General features: G+C 42.8%; 1 protein-coding gene across 1 annotated transcript in view; it reads left to right on the forward strand.

Annotated features, from left to right (window-relative positions):
• Positions 1–16,096, forward strand: part of LOC122759202 (testican-2-like) — a 40,553-nt gene that overhangs the window by 12,577 nt on the left and 11,880 nt on the right. The window contains exons 2-4 of the mRNA XM_044013870.1: positions 7,539–7,547; positions 8,847–8,892; positions 15,693–15,807. Coding sequence (XP_043869805.1) covers positions 7,539–7,547; positions 8,847–8,892; positions 15,693–15,807 — 170 coding nt within the window. The remainder of the gene's footprint in view (positions 1–7,538; positions 7,548–8,846; positions 8,893–15,692; positions 15,808–16,096) is intronic.

Here is a 16,096-nt window from a genome sequence, read left to right on the forward strand (position 1 = left end):
GTTTGAATTAAATGTACAATCAGAAAGGAATCGGTATAAAAGAACATGGCCTTGTTTAAGCTTTCATCAAACTGATGAAAGATGAAAGAGAGACTGTGTATAAGCATACAATGGAACATCTCATCATGTGAACTCTAAGGAATGAACAAAAATGCCTTGATAATTGGGTAAGAAATACATAATACTTTAATTTCTTGCATTAAATGTGTGTGGTTTTGGCTCATCTTTCAATATTATGAAGAGAAGGCGGGCCCAGATCTGCTCCTCACATTGTCTGTTTAACCCCGAAACTTCCAAATCAACTACAACTCTGTAACTACTTTGAGAAAATCCTGCAAGGCTTGCTTCATTCTCCAGGGAAACAAAAGAGTTTGCTGGAGTGCATTGGCGTGGAATTTATTTTCTTAGCCTCGACCACGTTCAAAATTGATTTAAGTTTCCTACTTTCGATAAGCATGCCAGCAACAAATGACATTCAAGCATTTTCTTTCTGCCCATGCATGCTGATAAGTATTTGCAGATCAGTATTGACGAGAAAATTGTGATTCAAATGTTTTTGTTTCTGTGGAGCACAAACACCTCAGCATATCTGTTTTTTCTTTCCCACTAACATTGTATGTAGAAGCAGCGTGGCTCAGCAGAGTATAGGAGGCTGAGAGCTCCCTGGGGAATATATGAAGAGCTCAACCTGCAGGCTTGCCACCTCTCTTTCTGCTTCTTTATTTTGCAAATGGTTGAGTGTGCGTATGTGTGTGTGTATAAAACATGCTGCTCAGACTCCGGCGTTCTGCTTGGCTCAGCAGCGGGGCCAGCGGAATCCATTTTTCTGCGTCCTCCTCCTCCTCCTCTCCAATTACTGCGTCTCTCGGAGCATGCAGTGCCTTGATTCAGCCGTGGTGTCTGTCCCCAGAAAGTGAGCCTGGCTACTACTGTTTCATGTGCTACTTCATCTGGGATTTGGAGACCGCGACTGAAGAGCTCTTGAGAATGAAAAAGGTTAATTTCTGTGATGCAACTTACTGAAATGTAGCCGAGGGCAGCAGCTGCAGACGAGAGAAAAGAACGCCTCTCATCGTCGAGCTTCGAATGTCCTCGACTCTATTTGAAAAACAGCGCTTTTATTTTAACGATCAACGAAATTGCCTCTGATTTGACAGAAAGTGTCGTCGCCACTTTGTGAAGTCATCTGCGACTCTGCACTCAGCCTCATCACGTCTGCGTTTCATTTTCAGATTGGTCGCACGCTTGACAGTTGGCTACTTTGTGGCTCAGGAAGAGAGACGCGTCCGTCTGTGTTCAGAGATGGCTGCAGATCGCGGGCCGTGGTAGTGCACTGCATTGCAGGCATCGCGTCTTTACCTTGTGAAACAACATGCGTGCCTTGCCTGCAGGCTGCTTAGCTCAGATGATCAATTTGATCCAGCTCTGTGTTGTTGGGGCTGCCACTTAATCCCACAGTGCTCTGGTGTTTTGCTGCAATGGAGAGACACCCCCCCCATGTTTGTGTGGGTTTCCTGTTTTATCTTTGTAGTGTGATGATCATTCTCATGCATATACAGTATATTAAACAGTCAGTGAAACAACCGCCGATCATGTTAATGTCTTTTAGAGCAATGGATTTTGGAGAGATCTTAGACCTGTTACAGTTCAGTAGGAGCAAACTGAGGAAGTGTGTTTTTATGCAGGCAAAAAAACACATGTTTACATATGAGGGAGTTCTAAAAGGAGATGTGAAAACATGTTCTTCAAGTGAAGATGCAGTGTTTTTGCATTTTGGACCACTCTAATGCATTTCTAAGTGGTTCAATCTGTGGTGGGTCTGTGCCAGCAGTGTCTCCCATTTTTAAAGGCAGCGGGGGACAACAAAAGACAGAGACATTACCTTTTCCACTCAGGCCCCAGTGTGAGAACTGGGGCGCCATAATGGCCCGGCAACGGCGAGACGTACTCCTGTTGCTCCCCGGTAACTACAGAGAGACAGAGAGTGGAATGTAGATTCACGGCCGCCTCCGCCTCTCTGCCCTTCTCCCGCGATTTAAAGTAGGGAGACGGAGCTAATTCCGCCACATCAATCTGGCAACACACATAACTGTGCAAGTGACGACCCGCGGGAATGATGAGTTGGCAATGTCGTGCCAGTCACAGAGACAGAACCAGGAGCCCAGGACCAGGAGCAGTGCACTTCGCTGAGGAAAGCCTCTCCCAGGTGTCTTTTTTACGACAGACGTGACCCAGATCACCAATCCATCCATCAGCGTGTGTTTATTCAGTCACTGCTGGAGTAAATGACTTCATGAGGCTGATTAAATGACAGCTGGAGGCTGTCCAGATAATATAAATATAAATATAAATATAAAATGTCCAGATCATCATTTAACCTCTAACATCACATCCTGCTGCGTAAGTCGTGTCTACTGCAAACATAATCTTCAGAATATAGTTTTTATAGGAGTTTTGTGGAGGATGAAATACACAACAAACTCGAGGTTTGCAAGTTTCAAGTCAAAATCACAATACAGCCGATCTCAGGAGGTGCAATATTTGTTAGAGCCAAAATGTGTGTCAAATTATCATTTTAGATGAATGATTGTCTTGATCTTTACACATCTAATTCTGCAGACTGAAGAGAATATTGTTGTTTCTCACAGATCTGCACAAATATCACACAGTAATCCTTTGAAATATGGTTTTCAAATGGAAATGAGAGTAATGATGCAATAATTACCATTTCCCCTGTATCGCAAATCATATTGCAATTGCAATTCCTGTCAAAATAATATAGATATTTATTTTAAAATCGTTCAGTCCTAGTTTGAAAGAGAAGATGAATCAGTGTTTACACACAAACTGAAATAAAAATAGCAGAAAATGATCTTAACAAATTCACCTTTAACAAAGAATTTGAACATACAAGAGTACATATTTATGGAATTTGCATCAAGTGGGCACAATTTGCACAGCAGCCATTTTGACAGATTTTACATAAACAGTGGCTCTGTTCAGTTCATCTAAGTCAGAACAAAATGGAACTCAGGCGTTATTAATATGATAATTTGCACCTGTGATTTTCCGATTATGACATCTCATAATGGCTGCTCTGCAAATGAATACACTGGAAATACACTTTTATTTCATTTTTATGACATCGTCTGATCACAAAGTCCATCTACCACCTCCTCTAAAGCTACTTTTGGTCCATCTGCTCACAGACAGATTTGCCTCGATTGTGCTAAGCTAACTAGCTGCTGGTTGTATTACACTGGTCACAGGAGAAAGGACTCAACATTCAAACACATAGATGCAGGTTTAGGCTTGAAAAGGTTTAGGAAGGTCCCGGTTCTGGACATCGAGGACACAAGAGAATCCCAGGCAGTAAATACGAAAATGGGGCACATGAGGAGACACAGGTGAAAGTGATTAGGGCAGGTGTGTGTAATTAATCAAGAAACCAAAGAAAAAAAATAAAGTTTCAAAACAAAACAGGAATAGAATAGGAATAACAACCATGAGGAACAGAAAGAAACTGTTATATAACAACAGCAAGGAGCTCATTATCCGTGTGTGTGTGTGTGTGTGTGTGTGTGCGCTGCACTTTCACACTTTTGTGTTGTCTTTTACTTCACTTGATGTTTGATGTGTTTGAAGCAGAGCAGCTGAAGGACTGAAGGTGTGTGTTGAAGTTTAGGGATTCAGGTAGTGTGTGTGTGTGTGTGTCTAAGTGTCCTTTAGCACACGGACTGCACCTGACCCTGTCACATTACAGGGACAGATGAGCTGCAGCGATGGAGCGAATGTGTGCTGTGTGTATGTGATGGATCGTTGCAGTGCGCTGAGGAGATGCAGATTTTCACTGTGACATTTCACTTACTCTGGGAGCTTTTACTCCACTGAGCTGAGGCGAGGCTGCGCTCCAGCAGCTCCTGGTATGAAACGCCCAGAGCATGCAAGCTCCTCATTTCACATTTCTGCTTGGGTTTTTAGATTACTACATTTGTATTCTGCTGCAGAGCTGCCAAGGATGGAGTGCACTTGACCTCTAGCACTCGGGCTGTGGCTTAACACGTGTAAACATTACAGGTGGCAAATTTCAAAAATCTGAGTATCTGCATATATCATTAATCTAATATTTATGTCTTTTTCTTTTTTGTGCTGAACTCTTCACGAGGGTCAATGTCAATCTCAAGGGCTAGTGTATAAGATTGAGTAAAATAAAAATTGCCTTTGAATAAGCCTTTTATATGTATTTAGGGCAATGGTCTTGCTTTATGGAGGCTGCCATCTGAGCCGTATTTCCACCAAATGTATGGTTTGGTCCGTATCAGAAAGTGTCACTCCCTGGTGTTTCTTCAACGTCTGCAGTCTATTGTCATACAAAGCTTGATGTCTAGTGGAGACAAACATCCTCAAACCAAGCAGGAAAAAAAAGAGCTGTTGTCGTCACACTGTACCAAACCGAAACTGTACCATGATTGTGCCGTCATGTTTGTGCAGCAGCTTGACTGGACAGCACCAGCCAGAGAGTGCATTTACTTCACTTGAAGCCACCATCGTTACCTGACATGCTTGAGAACGAGAGAAGTGAATGGAGGAGTCTTCTTTATGTTACAATCTGCTGTCTTATCATTAGATGTCACTAATTCTTACACATTGGACCCAGCTCGGATCTGACAAACATGATATAAAGTTCAGTACTTGAATCAGTATGAGCATCGGATACATGTTGACACTCTTAAAGCAGAGCCCCCAATCAATTTCATGTGGCTCGCCACTTAATATCAAGTTATTTCTGTGTTTCTTTTTTTAATAGATTCATTTTGCATCATAAATACATTTATAGTGTAAAGTATTATTGTTCCATATCAAAACAAGCACTTTTATTTTGAAATTATGTGAAATATCATACATATTATTATTTCGATGTCTTTGACTTTTTTTTTTTTACTTGATGGTCCCCCTACTGACCAAACTAGACACTCAGTGGCGCCCAGGTCATTTGAGTTTTAGACTCCTGTCTTAAAGCATTTACTAAGTTGCATGGACACATAAGACAGCACCGCCCCTAAGTCTTGGCCCGTCAGCTTTGCACAACCAAATGTTTGGTGTCGACACTTTTAATTTATTTCCTTATCTTATCCATAAGCTTTTTTTTGAATGACAGTCATGACTATATTCATAGATTGGAAAATGCTATGATTTCTGTTTTTTTTTGTCCTGTTAATGTTCTCATGATGGATGCATCACATCACAAAGCCACCTTGCCTTCCCTGGTGTTTACATTTATTGTCTTTTCAGTAATGTAGCGTGCAATGATAGATCTACAAATAGCACATTTTCTTACTTCACAATAGACATGCAGTGAAATGATGTCAGAGTCAAACGTCCGACTCACATACACAGCCGGGATGTGTACGAACACTCTCGTGTCCCTCAGGACGGGTGTGTGAGTGACATTGGGGTTGAGTGGTTCAGGGTTATCGGCGGTATTTATGTCGCAGGCAGACAGGGTTTGGTCGAGGTGAGATAGACGTTAACTCAGAGGAGCGTAGTCGGGCTCGTGGCCAAATGCTGTCAGCCTAATACCAGCGAGCGGCCCGGGAGGAGCAGTCACAGCATCTGGATAGTCAAGCTCCATTAGCCTCTCGGCTCTGTTTTACACCGGCTGCATTACAGCCTTGTTGACAAATGGCAGAAGAGGTGCCGTGTGATATGAATCACATAACTCAGGGGACCTCCACCATGAATATCATACCCCCTCGCTCCCTGATCTTTCCCCCTCCCTGCCTCCCCGCCTCCCCTCTTGTCTGGGCTTGCTGTGAAGCCTGGCTGGGATTCAGCGGGACAGCATTAGTTCTCAACCTTGGTGAAGGACTAAATGCAGCCTCAGCCTGGTGTCCTTGCTGTCACATTGCTGCAGGGAGAAGATAAGCACTCCAGCCTCTAGGACATGCTGCAGGGCTCACTTTGGTCCCTGCAGCACTGTGAGCTGAGTAATTGCAGGAACACAGTGAATAATCATTTTAGTAATTGTTCCAGCTGGTGTGTGACATGCTTAGACTTAAAACTTTGATGACAGGGAATCCATGTTGGGATTTTCTGATACAAAATGTTACACAAAAAAAATAAAGACTGCGTACATAATTTAAGGGTTTGGCAAATTACTTTGACCTCCTAGGGTCCGTGTGAATTTTGTCATTCAGTTTGTGCACACCAAAATGCGTGTCCTCCCTATAGCACAAGACTGAGACAACAAAGAAGACAGTAACCATGGAAACTTGCTTTAGCTTATGTGAGGAAGTCCAGTGGAAGTCATGTGTGTACAATTCGGCACAAAGAATATTAGTAAACACAAATAAGATAGATTTCTTGGCGTGAGATCACAGCTGCTGCAATGGATTGTGAGATATGCAAGTGTTCATATGAAATAAAGGAACTATATGGGCATGTACATGTGGAAATATGGAGTGACTAAGTCTGAAATGCCATTTAAGGATGTAGATAAGTCAACTCTGCAAATATCCAGTCACATCGCCCGCCATAGGAAGCCACCTGAACATTTTCACTGCTGCAGAAACAAATGTGCCTCTAAAAGATTTTGTTTCTTGCCTTGCCTCAGCCTTTTAAAGCCTCCAGACGGCTTCTTTTCTGACGTGTCCTTGTGTGGCCTGTAAATAGTTTATCGTGTTATATTAAGTTTCGTCACAGCACTGTTAAGTAGACAGGTACGTCTGCGTGTACGTGCAGGTGTGTGTGTGTGTGTGTGTGTCAAAGAATTAGGTTTATTTACTGGGTGGTGTTGCTGGAATAAACCATGCAGTGCTATATTTCTCTCAAACACACCGGAGCATTGAATGATGGCGCGCACAGGGAGTGGCTGACTGTGCTGGGTATTGATGTGTAATGCCCTTGGTCAGAAGCCAAGACGGCGAAATGGAATGAAAGGAAAGTAGTCATTCCCCCCCTTAACTGAAGGTTGTATTTTACGGAAGCTATATCTGTCTGTGTTGTCAATGCTGTGCTTAGTAAATGTGTGCTGTATGTCTGCTGCTGCACCGATAAAAAAAACATCAAAATCACATCTGCCTGTTGACTTCAAAGATTCACAACAATCTGCCTGCTTTTTTTTTTTTGCTTTTTTCTCTGTTTTCCAAGCCTGATGCAGAATGTCATGGCTTATCCACAGCTCACGAGCTGGTGGGAGGCTGGTGTTTGGCACCTGCTTGCAAACACAGACAGAGAACGGGCCCTCAATGATTGAAACCCCCCCGCCCCCCCACCAGCTCACAGAAATGGCAGCTGATCTTCCTCGCTTACTAGGTGCTCATAATGCTCTGCAAATGTCTTGTGCTGTCCCCCGAGAGCAGCGAGATGAAGACACGTATCTGCAATCAGCGTGTATTAAGGCGGCTGACGGATTCACGGCGGTGATAAACGAAACCGAACCACTGTTTGCATGCTGAACGGAATGAAAACTTCATGTTTGTTTGATTCTCTAACAATGTCTCTCTCTTTCTCTCCACCCCCCGCCACTGCTGCCACAGGAAGTCGAGGTTTGTGTCTCTTTTGTTGTTTACAAAGCAATGTCTGTCTTCTTCTTTTGACATCCCGCTCAGTCACCTGACTGATGACTAAGAATACAATGTCATTTGTAAGACGAATAACATATGAGCCAAACTAAGCGCTGCCTAGAAAATAAATAAAAGCATCCATCATAATAATAAAAGAATGTGGTATGTTTTTTTTCTTTTCTTTGTAAACCCTCAAAAATCAATTAAATTCCGGGAAAAAACAAGTGTAAACACAACACAAGTATCCCTTCAACGCCTCTTCAGTTTGACTCGAGAGCTTAGTCTTCATTACCCCGGAGCAGAATAAGACCCGAGCTAAACTGAACAAACCTGATCCTCAGGGTGCTCGCTGGGCCTCGCGCCCAGCAGTAACAGCTTTATAGTTGATCCTCTCGGTCTTGACAGAGAGAAATGGGTCAAAATGGATACAGCAGGGGGACACTGAATTTTTATTATCGTTCCAGCACAGCACTGCCGGGGACCCGATCTAAAAGCCAGGGGTTAGTTTGCAAATATTCCCCCTGCAACTGTGTGGAAGCCACGATATAGTCCAAGTTATTTTATGGGAGACATTAAAGGTTTCGGCGTCTCGCTGCGGTCGCTTACTTAATGCTAGAACGTGCATTAAACAGCAACAACAACCACAGTGGCGATAAAAAAAAAGGAACATCATAATTATGTGTCTACCATATGTCAGAGAAAGAGCTTACAAGTGTTTGATAAGACGCGTTTCTTTGGTCACGTTTGACAGGTCAGGTTTCACCTTGGTAACCATCTCGTAACTTGTTTTCTTTGTGACATTTTCTTTATCCTCAGGTTTTTTCAGAGCTGTCGATGTCCAAAGGCTTAAGGATTTTTTTATTATTCGCTGATTAGCTAGTGTGATAATTATGCCTGAAAGCTACAGGGCTAATGAGTGGGTCTGCACAGTCACATGTATCTTTACTATTTACATTAACCTTAAGACTGAAATGAAGACATGTAAATGAATCCAGATATATAAATGCATAATAATACTGCATATAAAGGGGGTTTTAAAGGTTTTTGATCATTTGTCGCCCACTCACTGTCATCGGGAACCGCTAAAACATTTAAGCTGTGATTTGTGGAAAGCGGCGAAGTTTCTGTGAAACTTGGCCTGTGTGTGTGTGTGTGTGTGTGTGTGTGTGAACACCCTCTTAATGACTGGAGGATCATTAAGGGTGCGAGCACGCTGACTTTCTTTGCTGTCGCCGAGCATGAATTATTAAATGTATTAATGCAAATATATTTCTTTTCCAGGATGACTACATCAAGAACACGCAGGAGAACACGGGCTCTGATGAAAGTAAGTCATAAAAAATATATTTCATCCAATTAGGAGTGAGAAATTTGTGCAGATGTTGTGGATTCGTTTGAATTTTTTTTTACTTTTTTTTGCTACAGAGCCTGTTTGCAAAAGACTTCCAATATTTAAATGACTTCACTTAAAGGTCCAGTGTGTAACATTTATGAGGACTTATTGGCATAAATTGAATAAGCTACTCATAGTTCATGTTTGTAGAAGTTTATAACTGTTTTGGGATAAATAGAGGCTGCCATTTTTGGGGTTGTGTTTTGTGTCACATTTTCAAGTGGAAGCAAATTCTACAAATGAGGAAGAACAACATTCTCTCCTGTAGTTGAAGGCCAACACAGTTCTGGGATTCTCTTGGTGGAGGAGTCCTCCATTTCTTACTCTCTCCAGTCTCAGCGATCTCAGATCTTTTATATTTCATCTTTTCTTTTCTTTCCCCTCCACATAATCAGAGTAGATGGCTTTGATATCTTCCAAACACTGCAATTACATGGTGCTAATTATTAAAGTCACTTGTTCTTTTCTATGTTGGAGCCTGACAGCTTTTGTTTAGCTCGGGTTGAAGGAGTCAGAGCACAGAACAGAGTTATGATTGAGGGAAGGCGAGGCTGAATCTCTGGTCATATCCATTAGTTTGAAAACGCCTGCTATAATTGCCTTTGTTGCTGAGGGCTCCACGTACAACTCCCACCTGGCTCCATTTACCTCTGTGGGTGTCTGTTACTAGTCAACAACTTGAAAAGGAAACCTCACTTTGAGCAAATCAGCTGTCAGGGAGAATGGAGCTCGTGTGAACATACAGAACTGCTCTATTCTTTCACGTCTATTTTTGTAATTAAGAAAATCAAAATCAACATTATTTGAGCAGCAGAGGCCACTGCCCTAACCCAACAACTGTGTTGAGGTCTGAGCCTGATTAATTACTTTTCATGCAAGGACACCAACCCCAGATCTCTGACTGTGTCGTCTCACTCACTGAGCTGGAACGTGGAGGAACAGTGTATATCTCCCCTTTCTTAAAGGGTAGGGTTGGAGATCCTGGACAAACAGTTAGAGCAGGCTACAAGCCCCATTCTTCAGATTCTTAGGTATACGTGCATGGAGGGAGGAGGGCCAGATGACAGTTTGAGTGCTACATCGGGATCCACTCGATTAATTTGGGCCGCTCAATATGATTGGATGGAGATTTTACAGGCCTGTCTGTAAATATTTTTCATTTTTGTGACAATGCATTCATTAATTGATAACAATCACCATGATTGTAAGCCACTTATTAGTAATACAGTAAAAAAAATGCTCTGGAAAATAATCTCCCACCCCACCTTTAACTGTTTCCATTAAATAGGATGAACAGGAAACTCAGAAACCTGTTATGTGGTGTGTTGCTGTGACTCATCTGTGCTGCAGGCGTTTCAAAACGGCTCCATTGTGTGTCTTAACAGTGTTTGCTTCACCGGAGCAATCACGCTGATCTTAACATGCACCGGCGGGGCCATAAGCACTGCTTTCCTTTTTAACTAACCTGCTGATTAAAATAGTCAAACCCTAACCCTCCTACGATGGGGTTATGAAGTGAAGTGTGTATCATTGCACGGGTTATAAAGACACTATGTGGTAGCCAATTTAGCAGGCCCTTGGGGTAACCAGCGTGTTCCTACTGCGAGGTGAGTGTGAGGAGGCGGTGGTTAGCACCCCACCCACACTGCCTCACGTAAAAATCATTGAAGACTTGCCTCAAAGGAGCAGCTCCAGACATTTTCCCACTCATTTGGTCTTACAACAGCAGGAATAGAGAATGTAATCTAAATGAAAACACCTCGCTGGGTGTGTTAGTGTGGGCGATGTTCGTTTGAATACCATGGATTTCATCCCCATTCCGGCTCCCACTGGGACTAATTCTGCAGACCCAATTGATCGAGGTCCTGCAGAATGCAAATTCAACCTGACAGCAGAGACTCCGGCAAAGAGTGGAAGCTTCACACACATGCGGGACTTTCGTTTTAGGAGAGATGACTGGGTTTGAGGGGCATTTCAAAACAATTTTCAATGTACAGTGTGTAGGTTTTAGCAACATCTGTTGGCGAATCTGAATATCCCCTCACCCTATCCCTCTCAAGCATGTAGGAGAACCTGTGAGGGCTCATTCTGTAATAATGAAAACAACAATTCATATATTCAGTCAATTGTACAATTAAAATAATCATTATAATTACTTTATATCACATTTCTGGTCCACACAAATGTGACTACCTTCCACACGAGTTAATGGTCTCAATTGTCAGTTTCAGGTCTTCTTCAATAGAATACGATGTCTTGTAAAGTGTGTTCCCATTTAGAGGAGACTTGACGATAAAGTACGCGTGAACTCCAGCGATTGACTCCTGTGAGGCCTCTGAACTTGCAATTCTGTAGATTTCAAAAACCGTCAATGGAAAAATGGAAGGCTGCTATAACTGAGCTGCCACAGGATATAAAGAAGTCCTCTAAGATGACAGAAATTGCAAATCCAGTTGAAACTAATTAACGTAAAACTGTCAGATTGGCCCGTCTCTCTCATGCTTTTACAATCTATCAGCGCCGACTATTTTCAGTTTCAGATGGGTGCTTCTCTTTCGTGGCAGCTCATTAGCAGGTTCTTAACAGATTTTCTTTTTTTGTCGTGCAGAACCGCTAAAGTATTTAAAAAGTACTTATTAAGCGCATGCTCCGACAGCCTGAATGTGAAACAAGTGGCCGATGAAAGGATTTGAATGATGACGCCGTCTGCTCAACAGTGGAGTCAGAGCCGAGAACAGACAACAGGGAGATGTGAGGAAGTCTTATTTGCAGATAATAATCTCTGAGAGAGTGGACACAGGCTCAGTGCACACACGTCACCTTTGGTGTCCGATGACAGCAGGATCAATGTAGCATGATGCAATGAACTGTCAAGGGAGCAAAAGACACACTCTTTAATGCAAATTAAATTTGTGTTTACATTTTATTTTTGGTATGTAGGAGTCATATAGGGGATGTGTTTGGTTTCATGCTGTTGCTTGGAGGCAGAGTTCTCATATATGTATATATATATATATATATATATATATATCTATACATATATATATATACATATATATATATATATATATATATGAGCAGGGGAGTGGAGAGAAAGTCACACATCACATCCTGAAACTATAATGAAAACACGATTGCAGGTTTCTATGGAAACTCGCATAGTGAGTTTGATTTCAAATTTAAAATATTTAAAAACACTAAACCTGATGACACATCAACACATAAGGTACAGTTGTTTCATTTATGATAATTAGCTGTTTTAACTCTCTGTCATTTGCCATTTTAAGTTAAAAGTGAAGTCAAGTTGACTACTGTGTTTAAGTTAGGGCTCTCGAAGTTGTCAAAGTGACTAAGCCAGTCAGATACTGTACGAGACAGAGATAGTAGCTGAAGATGGAGGGAGGTGAGGGATTGTTGGGCGGAAGGTTTCATTTTAAGAAGCCGAGCGACGGAAACCATCGATCAAACAAAAGTTTTATGCAATAGGACAACGACCCGGGTGTCACAGCACAATTTATTGACAATGACTGGAAGTTGCGATCCTTTGCCTCGACCGTCAGAAATAGATTTTACATATAGATGCTGCCAGTTCTCTTAACATCACACTGAATCAACAAACAAAATAATAACGTATTTGAACAAGAACAATGTATTCTAACGTTTTTCAATGATTGTTAGAGAACATTTTAGTTATTTCTGTTGTGACTGAGTCTCATTAAATTTATTCCAGCCACTGTACACTACCTGCTGAGCATCAAGTTGGAGCTTGCAGGTGAGAATGGTGAAGCGTCAAACATATTAAAGCCCACATAGAACGGAAGCTCCAATTAACGCTGCGTTTGTGTGTGTGTATCTGCGTCATTACCTCGTTTATGAAACCCTAAAGTTTCAGAACAAACAGTTCAGCCACTGCTGAGAAAATAGTGTTGTATTGTTTTCTTGGGCTCTGCGAAGCGGATCGGCACTTCCTTAATTTGATGTCGTCATCAAAAATCCTCACCACTCCTCTCACCACAGTAGCGCCTCCTGGTGCGGGCACTAGTCCGGGCACATCCGGTTGCGTACATTCAACCGCAGAAGAAGAAGAACTACTCGCGTTGTCGTTGCTGAGATGCAGAGCATCCACCGTGCCAGAGGGGGAGCTGTGTATCTGAGAGCTGGCCTATCTATTACGTCACTTCCAGGTACCTGGCCAATCACAGGACAGTGGGAAAGCTCTCGTTGGCTGGCCAATCACAACACAGTCCACATTCTAGGGGTGTGGTTTTGGTCTGAAAAAGCGCGGCTGTCGAGAGCGTCAGTGAGGAGATATTTTGATTGGCTCGTTTGCAGCGATTAGGAGGTTTTTAACCATGAAAACAAGTTCATATATGTAAGTAGACCTCCATAACTAACATATATGTGTGATACAAGCATTCTATGTCACCTTTAAGTTTGGTGAGATGACAATATGCCAAGAAAGCATTTGCCTTTTGCAAAATTACACAAGTTGTGTTTACTGATCACAATATTTTGGCAATCGAACGAGCCAAAAGATGTTCTGTGTTTGCTTTTAATCTGAACATTTGTATTCCTATTTGTCATAAATCACCACAACTGCTAATAAATCTAACAAACATGTATCTGTCAAATGACAGCAGTCATTTCAACCCTCCTGATTTTGAATTTGGCAAACACCACCGTGCTTGGCCGGTCAGTTATCTCGCACATTGTGTTTTAATGCAGGTCTGGATTCAGATTCCCGTTTAAAAGATGTTCAACCATAAAAATAAGCGGACGGTTGAGTGTGTTTCCTGTTTCGATTTGATCCTTCCTTCCAGCCTGCGGCTGTTTCTCTGTGAGTGGACGGCAGGTACAGCGGCTGCTCGCTGGTCAAAAACACTCTAATAAAGATACACACATGAAAGTGGGAAGAGTTTCCAGTATATTACGCTACTTAAAAACAAAACAAAGCATAATGTTTTGTCTCCTACCCTACATTAAAGTTTATGGTCCCTGACTGGAGCCTGTTACAAAATAAGCATCTAACAGCACCTGAGGAAAACCTGAGAGATGAACTAACGTCATCCATGGAGGCATCACTTCATTTGTCGTAAAGAAACAGTCTAAAAATATGTATGGTGAAAGTCATTTTGGGAAGTTTTGTACAGTACATCTACATCTTTATGGATACTTTGAAGGAGAGACAAATGAGACTCCAAACTGCGCTGTAGATGCGTGAAACACTTACTATAGCTGCTTTGTCAGGTACACCTGTTCGTTAACTCAAATATCAAATTAAGCAAACCCCCCTGGGAGCAGCTCAATGCATTTAGGAACGCCAACATGGTCAAGGTGACCTGCTGAAATTCAAACTCAGCTGAGAACGAGGAAGAAAGGTTATTCAATTGACTCTGAACACTGTTGTTGGTCTGAGTATTTTAGAAACTGCGCATCGCCTGGGATTTCAGAGGTTTACAGAGAATGGTCCGAAAAAGAGGAACTATCTTACGAGTGGCACTTCTCTGGGAGACAAGGGCTTCTTGGTCATGCTGGTCAGAAGAGAAAGACCAGATAAGGTGATAGAGGCAACAGTAACTCAGTGCAACCTTGAAGCAGATGAGACCACATCTTACCAAGAGGCTGGTCAGTGAAGATCCTTAAAGACAAACTGACAAGACCATATTATACAATTCAGGCAACTGGAACGCATCAGTGCTGCGTGACTTCCAGACTCAGCACTTTAGTTTCATACCTCGACTTTCAGTCTTTTGGTTATGAACACACCACAAGCATAAAGCCTCCTACCAGTGTTTTGGATTCCCTTAGAGTTGCCTTGTCATCCACTGATTCCATAAAAGTCCACTGTTGCCTCACACCTCCCCACTGTAGCATCAAAGTATCACCTAGTCGCCAGATTTCCTGGGATCTATCTGGCTGACAGCCACCTCGTCTGCTGACTACAAAGCAGCTGCTCAGAGCTGACTCAGGATTTCACAGCTTCAATTTCTCTCACTGACTGCGCGCTCGTCACTCACTCACTCACTCACTCTTATATTTATCGGAGCTTGTGAGTTCTTGAGGAGGCCTCTCCTATGAGGAGGTAAATGCACCAGGGGGGAGCGTAGCATCCATTTCTGGGCAGCACTGACCACAGGTTCAGGTAAGGTGAAGGACAAGGTGCTATTTCCATCACAGTCAGTCCATCAGTGGGATAGGAGGAGGATGGCACTGAGCCAGTCAACTCTCCAAAGAAATATAGAGAGTCGAAGTGAAGGGAGGGCGTGAGAGAGCAAGCAAGCGAGGGGAGAAATGGAACGTGGGACAAAGATGGAGTGTGTGTTCGTGTGAGAGAGAGAGAGAGAGAAGGGGAGCTGGGGAGAGATAGCGATAAGTTGACATGGGGGGGAAGTGAGATGTGACAAGCCAAGAGGAAGAGATGCTCAATCAGGGCTGTCAGGTTTTTCTCGCAATCAAAGACAACACACAGAACTATTGACAATGTTGCCTCACTAATGATAGTGAGGCGTCCATGTTTTCGGCAACGCTGACTATTAAATCAATGGAATCATTTGTGCACAGGACCAGCATATGTCTCATTGTGCATTTCATGACATCTATAGCATACGTCTTTGGAAAAGACAGTCGTGCTTTGTGTGTTTTCCCCCTGAAAGCAGGAAAATAACAATACAGAAGCAAAGCAAAACACCTCGGCTGTGATTGACACGTCTGGATTTTCACTCGTCTTGTTGCAGCCATGGACACCACCAAGGACCCGTGCCAGAATGTGAAGTGCAGCCGTCATAAGGTGTGCGTCGCTCAGGGCTACCAGAGGGCCATGTGTGTCAATCGCAAGAAACTTGAGCACAGGTGGGTAAAGACTTATTTTGCATTTGCAAGGTGTGTATATGTCCGTCCATCCATCCATCCATCCATCTTCTTCCGCTTTATCCTCCACATGAGGGTCATGGCAGCTGCTGGTGCCAATCCCAGCTGACATAGGGCGAAAGGCGGGGTACACCCTGCCAGTCCATCAGGGCCAGTAACAAACTAACATCCACTGTCACACTGACACCTATGGTCAGTTTAGAGCGTGTGAGGAAACCAGAGAACCCAGAGAAAACCCATGCACTCATGGGGAGAACATGCAAACACATGC

This window comes from Solea senegalensis, linkage group LG18, assembly GCF_019176455.1.
Source record: "Solea senegalensis isolate Sse05_10M linkage group LG18, IFAPA_SoseM_1, whole genome shotgun sequence".
In the NCBI taxonomy this organism is placed as follows: domain Eukaryota; kingdom Metazoa; phylum Chordata; class Actinopteri; order Pleuronectiformes; family Soleidae; genus Solea; species Solea senegalensis.